Raw genomic sequence first — 11,221 nt, forward strand, 5'->3', positions numbered from 1 at the left:
TTGTGGAATGCATGGACCTCAGAACAGGCTCCTTTTTACTGGCATAGAGTGAATACAAAGCAAGGAGGACAGAACAGGAAGATGGCAATTATGGTTGATAACAATGTTCTTTGGAAAAGTGATTTTGGAACAGTTGGGAAATGGATGGCACACTTTCTGATTATGAGACTGACTTCAGCAGGTTGTATCATGAAGGGAGACAGTGGCTTTCAACCATTGTGGGTTTCCGGGAAAGCTAAGGAGATAAAAAATAATCCACCAGAAGAAAATGTCCATGAAAGCCTTAATGCTAGCTTCACTAAAACTCGTTCCTTGGAACATTTTACTCTTGTACTTGCCATGAACATAAGCCTGCTTTCAGAGATCTGAGGTTCCATAAATATTTGGACCACGCCATGAGCTCTGATTTAGGCCCTTCGAAGAAGATCTCTAACTAAAAATAGAAAGCTGAGGCAGGAAAAAAATCATGTCTTTTGGAGAGGTCAGCACATCTTGTGAAGTGTTTTGCTATGCCAGGCCGTGGTCTCTGGTTTCACGGGAACATTGTCAGTGCTGGGGTGTCCAGAGCAAATGGTGCAAATAGCCTTGTATTTTCTCTCACATTGAGCTTCCTCCTAGAGTGGATGGCAGAGGGCTGTGTTTTCAGGCTGTGTTCTCTGGAGTGTCCTTTTCAGAGGTGGAATCTCTTGTCTCGCTGACAGCTTCGTCTCTTTGTAAACATAAGGACAAGAAATTCCTACCTGGCCTTACGTTTCCTCTAATGATGTCATCCGGTTGTGCAGAGTAGAAAACACATCTTCCTTTTGACTTTCTTCTTCCTTATCTTTTCCTTCCAATCAGTGACCAAGTCCTCTTGATTCTACTTTATTTGTTGTTCAGTCACTAAGTCATGTTCAACTCTTTGCAACCCCATAAACTTCAGCATGCCAGCCTTCCCTGTCCTTTGCTATCTCCCAGAGCTTGCTCAGACTCATATCCAATGAGTCAGTGATGTCATCCAACCATGTCATTCTCTGTTACCCTCTTCTCTTCCTGCCTTCAATCTTTCCCATCATCAAGGTCTTTTCCAATGAGTCAGCCCTTCATTCACATCTGATGGCCAAAGTATTGGAGCTCCAGCTTCAGCATCAGTCCTTCCAATGAATAATGTGAAGTCAAGTGGGCCTTAGGAAGCATCACTACAAACAAAGCTAGTGGAGGTGATGGAATCCCAGTTGAGCTATTCCAAATCCTGAAAGATGATGCTGTGAAAGGGCTGCACTCAATATGCCAGCAAATTTGGAAAACTCAGCAGTGGCCACAGGACTGGAAAAGGTCAGTTTTCATTCCAATCCCAAAGAAAGGCAATGCCAAAGAATGCTCAAACTACCGCACAATTGCACTCATCTCACACGCTAGTAAAGTAATGTTCAAAATTCTCCAAGCCAGGCTTCAGCAATATGTGAACCGTGAACTTCCTGATGTTCAAGCTGGTTTTAGAAAAGGCAGAGGAACCAGAGATCAAATTGCCAACATGTGCTGGATCATGGGAAGAGCAAGAGAGTTCCAGAAAAACACCTATTTCTGCTTTATTGACTATGCCAAAGCCTTTGACTGTGTGGATCACAATAAACTGTGCAAAATTCTTCAAGAGACGGGAATGCCAGACCACCTGATCTGCCTCTTGAGAAATTTGTATGCAGGTCAGGAAGCAACAGTTAGAACTGGACATGGAATAACAGACTGGTTCCAAATAGGAAAAGGAGTTCGTCAAGGCTGTATATTGTCACCCTGTTTATTTAACTTATATGCAGAGTACATCATGAGAAACGCTGGACTGGAAGAAACACAAGCTGGAATAAAGATTTCTGGGAGAAATATCAATAACCTCAGATATGCAGATGATACCACCCTTATGGCAGAAAGTGAAGAGGAACTAAAAAGCCTCTTGATGAAAGTGAAAGTGGAGAGTGAAAAAGTTGGCTTAAAGCTCAACATTCAGAAAACAAAGATCATGGCATCTGGTCCCACCACTTCATGGGAAATAGATGGGGAAACAGTGGAAACAGTGTCAGACTTTATTTTTCTGGGCTCCAAAATCACTGCAGATGGTGACTGCAGCCATGAAATTAAAAGGCGCTTACTCCTTGGAAGGAAAGTTATGACCAACCTAGATAGCATATTGAAAAGCAGAGACATTACTTTGCCAACAAAGGTCCGTCTAGTCAAGGCTATGGTTTTTCCTGTGGTCATGTATGGATGTGAGAGTTGGACTGTAAAGAAGGCTGAGCGCCGAAGAATTGATGCTTTTGAACTGTGGTGTTGGAGAAGACTCTTGAGAGTCCTTTGGACTGCAAGGAGATCCAACCAGTCCATTCTGAAGGAGATCATCCCTGGGATTTCTTTGGAAGGAATGATGATAAAGCTGAAACTCCAGTACTTTGGCCACCTCATGCGAAGAGTTGACTCATTGGAAAAGACTCTGATGCTGGGAGGGATTAGGGGCAAGAGGAGAAGGGGATGACAGAGCTTGAGATGGCTGGATGGCCTCACTGACTCGATGGACGTGAGTCTCAATGAACTCCGGGAGTTGGTGATGGACAGGGAGGCGTGGCGTGCTGCGATTCATGGGGTCGCAAAGAGTCGGACACAACTGAGTGACTGATCTGATCTGATCTGATCTTAGGATTGACTGGTTTGATCTCCTTGCTGTCCAAGGGACTCTCAAATCTTCTCCAGCACCACAGTTCACGAGCATCAATTCTTTGGCGATCAACTTTTTTTATGGTCCAACTCTCACATCCATACATGACTACTGGAAAAACCATAGCTATGACTATATGGCCCTTTGTTGGCAAAGTGATATCTCTGCTTCTTAATACCCTGTCTAGGTTTATCATAGCTTTTCTTGAAAGAAGCAAGTGTCTTTTAATTTTGTGGCTATGGTAACCATCTGCAGTGGTTTTGGAGCCCAGGAAAATAAAATCTGTCACTGTTTTTACTTTTTACCCTTCTATTTGGCATGAAGTGATGGGACTGAATGCTATGATCTTAGTTTTTTGAATGTTGAGTTTTAAGCCAGCTTTTTCACTCTCCTCTTTCACCTTCATCAAGAGGCTCTTTAGTTCTTCACTTTCTGCCATTAAAGTGGTATCATCTGCATGTCCGAGGTTATTGATATTTCTGGGCAGTCTTGATTCCAGTTTGTGAGTCATCCAGCCTAGCATTTCATATGATGTACTCTACATATAAGTTAAATAAGCAGAGTGACAATATACAGCATTGATATGCTCCTTTCCCAATTTTGAACTAGTCCATTGTTCCTTGTCCAGTTCTAACTGTTCCTTCTTGTCCTGCATACATACAGGTTTCACAGGAGGGCAGGTAAGGTGATCTGGTATTCCTATCTCTTTAAGAATTTCCCACAGTTTGTTGTGATCCACACAGTCAAGGCTTTAGCATAGTAAATGAAGCAGAAGTAGATGTTTTTTGGGATTCCCTTGCTTTTTCTATGATCCAGTGGATGTTGGCAATTTGATCTCTGATTCCTCTTGCCTTTTCTACATCCAGCTTGAACATCTGGAAGTTCTGTGTTCACATACTGCTGAAGCCTAGGTTGGAGAATTTTGAACATTACCTTGCTAGCATGTGAAATGAGTGCAGTTTTATGGTAATTTGAACATTCTTTGGCATTGCCTTTCTTTGGGATTGGAATGAAAACTGACCTTTTTTTAGTTCTGTGGCCACTGCTGAGTTTTCCAAATTTACTGGCATATTGAGTGGAACACTTTCACAGCTATAAAATTCTTGAATTTGTCACCTCCTCTTTATACACACCACTGATGTATGAGTTTGTGTTCTCTCACCCGTTCTGTTGTAACCCTACCTCTTTGGCCCCAGTCATTCCTGCCAACAGTCTTCTATGCTGCTGTCAGTGGGGTCTTTCTAAGTTATAGTCACAAATACAGCCATGTCTACCTATTGATTAAGGTGATTTAGCAGTCTCATCTACAGGATCAAGTCCATAGTCTTTTTTTTTTTTTAATATTTTTTTTGATGTGGACCATTTTTAAAAAGTCTTAAGTGAATTTTGTTACAGTATTGCTTCTCTTTTATGTTTTGTTTTTTCTTGCCACAAGGCATGTGGGATCTTAGCTCCTCAACCAGGGATCCAGCCTGCACACCTGCAGACGAAGTCTTAGCCACGGGACCACCAGGGAAGTCCCATGTCTAAACTCTGTAGATTGATTCACGATTCTCTTTGCAGTCTGACTTGTCCCCACCTTTTGATGCCCAGTGTTGGGAATGTCCTTTGTCCCCATTGCTCAGCTCTGCTTAAACCTTTAACATTTACCTAAATAGAACCTCTGCTAGGAAGCTTCTCCAGACAGAGGATTGGTGGTTCCCCAGTAACCCCAAGGATGCTTGACTCACTTTGGTAATAATACTACTACCTATATTGGATTATTGGATTATAGTAAGGAAAAAAACCAGAAAGGGGGTGGGAGGGATATGTGTATAGTGGATATAGCATGGGCTTTGGAGTTTATCAACCTGGGTTTAAACCATGGCTTTACCATTTGCTTATCTTGTGATCTTGGACTTAACTTCTCTGAGTGTTTACTTTCCTATACATCTACTGTGTAGTATTGAAAGGATGAAATCACATGATATACACAAAAATGTATTAGTACTTAGTTGGAACTCAGTACGTGACAATCTCCTGCCTTTCTTTTATTTGCATCATCAGCTCTGAGGAATCAGCATTGTATTGGATGATGGTCAAAACCTATTATTTTCTCTCTGAGAAATAGTTTTGGTACATCTTGGTTAGAGTCAAGACTAAAATAGCCTGTATATGCTGGGCCAGTATAGACTTGAGTATCAAAGATTGGGAGTGTGCAGGAGACTGTTTGTGAAGGGAGGAAGGAGATGGCAGAGGAGCATAGTTGTGTCAGGAAACTGATACTGCAATTAACATAAAAAGGTTTCCCTAAGTCACTTTCTTCCCTTGTGGATGTACCTGAAACCCCATCCCATGAAGTGTAACTGTATCTTTAAGATACTAATGGGACCAGGGGGTAATTATATCCTCTTGATTGTCCACATCCAAATGTGGGGAATAGAGCTTTCTCTAAAAGGAGTGAAACATGGGAGTGTAAGAAGAAACCTACATCTTTTATAAGAGCTGATCTGAGCCCCAGTGATGTGTGGCTTATGTACGAGGTGCAGAGCAGAGAGCTGTTCCTGAATGTGCTTGACCAAGCCATAGGGAACAGGAGAGATGAGCTGCAAGCCAGGCAGCAAATAGCATGCCACGTTTGAACTGAGCATTTCCAAATGAAGAAGCCTTGTGTTTGAGGCTGGAGATGCTTGTATTGAGTAAGTGATCTCAAATGCATTGCTTTTGGGGTATGGCATGCTATTATGAATGCTTCAAAAATAGAGAAATAGGAATTGGAAATTCATAAAAATTATATGGCAGTCTTTTCCAAAAAATGTATATATAAACCCATTTTTAAAAAACTAAAAACCTATTTTATGTTGTATTTCTTATTGTCAAAGGGGGATAGTATATTCTTTTTTATTTTGTTTTCTATTTTGCTTTCTTTTTTTTTTTAATGGTATGTAATCTTTCTTTTTTAATAAGATGACTTTTGTTTCATTTATTTATTTTTTCTGGTTGAGTCATGTGGCACGTGAGATCTCAGTTCCTCAACCAGGGATAGAATCCACACCCCCTGTGTTGGAGGTGTGGCATCCCAACCTCTGGACCGCCAGACAAGTCCCTCTGTTTTTGCTTTTAATGTAGCCCATCATCCTGGAAAGGGCAGATTAAAAATAAGCTTGGCACGGCTGCTCGGAACAGGGCTCACGCGTCTTGTGTTCCTTCCAGGGCCAGCGTGAACTCCCTCGTCTCCCTTCCCAGCCAGCTCTCCACCGCCTGGATCCACCATGGTGTTTGGTGAGTTTTTCCATCGCCCTGGACCAGACGAGGAACTTGTCAACTTGAACGTGGGGGGCTTTAAGCAGACGGTCGACCAGAGCACCCTCCTGCGCTTCCCTCACACCAGACTCGGGAAACTGCTTAGCTGCCACTCGGAAGAGGCCATCCTGGAACTGTGCGATGACTACAGCGTGGCCGATAAAGAGTACTACTTTGATCGCAACCCCTCGCTGTTCAGATACGTCTTGAACTTCTATTACACGGGGAAGCTGCACGTCATGGAGGAGCTGTGCGTGTTCTCGTTCTGCCAGGAGATTGAGTACTGGGGCATCAACGAGCTCTTCCTGGATTCCTGCTGCAGTAATCGCTACCAGGAGCGCAAGGAGGAGAACCACGAGAAGGACTGGGACCAGAAGAGCAACGACGTGAGTACCGACTCCTCCTTCGAAGAGTCATCTCTGTTCGAGAAAGAGCTGGAGAAGTTTGACAAGCTGCGATTTGGCCAGCTCCGGAAGAAGATCTGGATCCGGATGGAGAACCCAGCCTACTGCCTGTCGGCCAAGCTCATCGCCATCTCTTCCCTGAGCGTGGTGCTGGCCTCCATCGTGGCCATGTGCATCCACAGCATGTCGGAGTTCCAGAACGAGGACGGGGAGGTGGATGACCCCGTGCTGGAAGGTGTGGAGATCGCATGCATCGCCTGGTTCACGGGCGAGCTGGTCATCCGGCTGGTTACTGCTCCCTGTCAAAAGAAATTCTGGAAGAACCCTCTGAACATAATTGACTTCGTGTCCATCGTTCCCTTTTATGCCACGTTGGCTGTAGACACCAAGGAGGAAGAGAGTGAGGACATCGAGAACATGGGGAAAGTGGTCCAGATCCTCAGGCTCATGAGGATTTTCCGAATTCTCAAGCTTGCCCGGCACTCGGTGGGACTTCGGTCTCTCGGTGCCACACTGAGGCATAGCTACCATGAGGTCGGCCTGCTGCTTCTCTTCCTGTCGGTGGGCATCTCCATCTTTTCTGTGCTTATCTACTCCGTGGAGAAGGACGACCACACCTCCAGCCTCACCAGCATCCCCGTCTGCTGGTGGTGGGCCACCATCAGCATGACGACCGTGGGCTATGGAGACACCCACCCGGTCACCTTGGTGGGAAAGCTGATCGCCAGCACGTGCATCATCTGTGGCATCTTGGTGGTGGCCCTTCCCATCACCATTATCTTCAACAAGTTCTCCAAGTACTACCAGAAGCAAAAGGACATCGATGTGGACCAGTGTAGTGAGGACCCGCCAGAGAAGTGTCAGGAGCTCCCTTACTTTAACATTAGAGACATTTATGCCCAGCGGATGCACGCCTTCATCACCAGTCTCTCTTCGGTGGGAATCATGGTGAGCGACCCCGACTCCACAGACGCTTCAAGCATTGAAGACAATGAGGATGTTTATAACACAGCATCCTTGGAGAATTGCCCCCCAACGTGAGCAGGGACCTTTGTGCCTGGACCGCGTGTCCCTTCCCGATGTTAGGTTAACACAGCTTTATCAACCTCAATGGGTTCGTTAAAATCATTTACTTCTCAGGGTGTACTCTTCAGCCATAGTTGGACATTTCATTGCTCTGAAATTATAGAAATGTCTTTATTTTTCTCAGTGAGGCGAATGAAATGCCTTGCTCTGAAATTTATTTTTTACAAGAGAGTTGTGATATGATTTTGATTTTGCAAAAAAAAAAATTATGGTATATGGTATTGGGTGGGATTTCTTGCTCCGGCTTCTGTATCATTCTGTGTTTATCATTTACTCACATTGAGCTAACTGACAAGTAGAATCAAAGGCCCAGCTGGAGGCTACATGCATGTAAGATCCACAAAATGAGACAATGCATGTCCATCCATGTTCACATTCTAGACATGGACAATAGGAGCCTAATAAATTGCCTAATTCAGTACAGAGGATGTCTTGGTGGTGTGTTTTTATGTAAAGTAACTATATTTCAATACGTTCACAATTGACTTAGTAGAGAAAATGCTCTTTTTAGCACATCAAGAGCCCTTTCTGTACGTTTTTGAACTTTGGATATACATCATCAGTGGGATAGTTCTTCTGTTCAGTAGCGTTGGTGGAGGTTTGGCAGGTGGAAGGGTCATGTTCATGATTAAACCACACTTTCCAGTGTAACCTGATTATGCATGTACACATTTAGGACGTACTCAAATTGGTATATGTGCATGAAACATGTGCCCCTACAGATCTGTTTCCAGTATTTATTTTCTAATTTCAACTACTAGAATAAAACCTCATCACCTGAAAATTGTGGAGCAGAGTAAACCTACACATTCACAGACAGAGATAACATTCAGTGGCTGGAAGGAAAGAGAAATGCTGTACAAACCCACAGATGTGACTCACTGTGGCCAGGGGAGTGAGACTTAAATCACCAGCAGCTGTGAAATGAACCAATATTTAAAAATAGCCTGAGAGGCAGTCATGTCCACCTCTTATGTTTCTACTCTTCATAACGGGAGAAGACGTATTAATACGTACTCATTTCCCGAGCAGTGACAGCAGTTCTATCCAGTGTGAAGAGAAAGTAACTATAATCTTAATTTTGGAGATGCATGGCTTCCCTGGTGGCTCAGACAGTAAAGAATCTGCCTGCAATGAGGGAGACCTGGGTTCGATCCCTGGGTTGGGAAGATCCCCTGGAGGAGGGCATGGCAGTCCACTCCAGTATCCTTTCCTAGAGAATCCCCATGGACAGAGGGGCCTGGCGGGCTACAGTCCATGCAGTTGCAGAGTCAGACATGACTGAGCGAGTAAGTACCACCAATGGTGACTCTAACTCATGCTGTCACATTGGGTTCTTCCTGTGAGACCTTCTAAATGGAGGAGCTGCGTGGATTTATGATCTAACTTTTTAGGTTTGCAGATGTGTTTTGTTGAAAGAAGGTTGTTCTCTCTAGGTTATCTGATGAAAGTAATTTTTGGACTCACCACTCCTGCTGTTTCCTTGACTTCTGAGATGGTTACAACTAACAGGATTTATAGTCACTTTTAAATCTGGAGGTTTATTACATGTATATGTGTCATCTCCTGGGACTTCCCTGGTGGCTCAGTTGGTAAAGAATCCACCTGCAGTGCAGAAGACCCTGGTTTGATCCCTGGGTCAGGAAGATCCCCTGGAGAAGGGAAAGGCTGCTCACTCCAGTATTCTTGCCTGGAGAATTCCATGGACAGAGGAGCCTGGTGGGCTACTGCCCACTTGAAGAAATGTTTCCTTTTTCCCAAATGCCTTTGATGTTGGCATAATTATGTTTGACTTTGAAGCATGGCAATAGGATTTGGAACCCAATTTTATTTAAGACTTCCCAAATAGTAATGAAGTAATTGAAGACTGCTTAGATAGTAATAGTGATAGCAGTAGTCATAGTAATAGCAATAGTAGTGGTAATAAACAGCAACAGCAATAATAATAATAAGCTACTATGTAAAGGCTTTACCTATATAATCTCACTTATTCCTTACAACATCCCTAGCAGCAAGGTTTGATTAATGTCCAGTCTGGGGGATGGGGGAGAGCAGGGAGGGGGTAGGGAGTGAGTGTTTTAACAGGGACAGAGTTTCAGTGTAGGAAAAGTTCAGGAGATGGGTGATGGTGAGAATTACACAACCACATGAATGTATTAAGTGCTACTGTACAGTTAAACATGGTTAAAATAGTACATTTTCTGTTTTGTGACTTTTACCACAGTTAAAAAATGAGGACACAGGTCATAGGAAAATGGCTCGAGTTCTCATGGCAAGTAACAGACTTGGGCTCAGATCCTGGGAGCCAGATTCCAGAGCCTGTCCCTGGAACCCTGCACTGCACTGCCTCCTGCTGTGCTGGGTTCAGGAGTGGATTTAAGGATGCATCAGGGCCATGTGCATCTGAAGAGGCAAAAAGCAACAAACTCTGTCAGATGTTGATTTTTCCAGTACGTGAGTAGAAAGGGAAAATACTGGCATATGTACCTTCCTCCTCCTGACTCACAAAGCTGACACAGTTGTTGTCAGGGCAGGGTTTTCTAGAAGCTGGAGCAGCCTCTAAGGGTCCTTCCCTGATCCTGAGTGGCAGATGCAGTGGGAAACTTATGGTTCTATAAGAATCCAGAGCATCTCCCAATTAGTAGGTCCTTAAGAAGAGCTTTCTGGATCCTTTTACTCTTGAGTTCTTACAAGCTGTAAAGGACTTGTGTTTCTGCCTGTTGTTCAGTTGCTTGATCGTGTCTGACTCTGTGACCCCATGGACTGCAGCTTGCCAGGCCTCCCTGTCCCCTACCAGCTCCTGGAGTTTGCCAAAGTTCATGTCCATTGAATCGGTGACACTATCCAGCCATCTCCACCGGTATCATGCGTTAATTCCTAGGAGTGGCTGACCAGAGCACGTGATGGTGTGTGGAGTGAGTGGTGGGCTTTGCCAGCTGGAACTCTCTCTCCCAGAGCCTCACTTCAGTCCTTGCCATGCTCTTCAGTTGAAATTTGTGCTGCATCGTTAAGGCTCTAGCAACAGAGCTGCAGACTCTTCTTGTGTTTATGCCTCTCTCGGCTTTCCTGCGATGCATGCAGGTCACCTGTTGGTCATCCCCATGTGGTGAGATGGGGGTTCCTTCCTGAGGGAGGAGCTGAGTCAGTGGCTGAATGCCCACTGCATAGGGATTCTGGAGGTGGAGTGGGTGCTGAGGGCAGAGGAGGAAGCCAGGCAACCTGCCCTAACCGGCATGGCTTCTCTTGGAGCTGATGAGTCCCAGCCACTGGGGTTCATTTGTTCCAGTGGGACCAGATAACCTTGCAGAATTTTGTCTTCTCGTTCTTTGAAATTCCTGTCCCTACCCTGTGGCCACTTCCTCCATTTCCTTGGATTTGTTGTATCATTCTCAACAGCAGTTCTATGTTGTTTTGGAGTGTCCTTGGAGCACCCAAGGACCTATCCCACCAGGCATGATTTTCTCCCTGTCAGTCCTTCCCCTTTGGAAATAGTTTTAGTTTCTTGTGTCTCCACTCAGCATGACCTGAGTGCTTACTGGGGTGTGTGCTCAGGGCAGGCACTGAAAATATAAGAATGAGACATAGTCATTGCCCTCAGGGAGTCTTTAAAAGGCTGATGAGAGATGGATAAATCCATTGACTTGCATGTGTGTGTGTATGTGTATGAATGTGAGAGAGAGAGAGAGAGAAGGAAGGCTTCCTGGAGGAGGTGACATCCTCTGTTGGGGATCATTGGTCTCAGAATGTGGTGAGTTCAGTTCAGTCT

General features: G+C 44.5%; 1 protein-coding gene across 14 annotated transcripts in view; it reads left to right on the top strand.

Moving 5' to 3' along the window:
- Positions 1-7,878, top strand: part of KCNS3 (potassium voltage-gated channel modifier subfamily S member 3) — a 47,973-nt gene extending 40,095 nt beyond the window's left edge. For 13 of the 14 annotated variants that reach the window (XM_086323584.1, XM_086323577.1, XM_086323578.1 and 10 more), the window contains one exon: positions 5,876-7,878. In XM_086323584.1, the coding sequence (XP_086179710.1) occupies positions 5,935-7,410 (1,476 nt within the window). In that variant the 5' untranslated portion in view covers positions 5,876-5,934 and the 3' untranslated portion in view covers positions 7,411-7,878. Of the gene's footprint in view, positions 1-5,076; positions 5,362-5,875 lie in introns of those variants that run through there. The other variant, XM_086323589.1, reaches the window with a different exon arrangement.
- Positions 7,879-11,221: the final 3,343 nt, after the last annotated feature.

The sequence above is a fragment of the Bos grunniens genome, chromosome 11, assembly GCF_055505025.1.
Source record: "Bos grunniens cultivar Pamir isolate PY7600 chromosome 11, Bosgru_T2T1.0, whole genome shotgun sequence".
NCBI classification, from domain to species: Eukaryota; Metazoa; Chordata; class Mammalia; order Artiodactyla; family Bovidae; genus Bos; species Bos grunniens.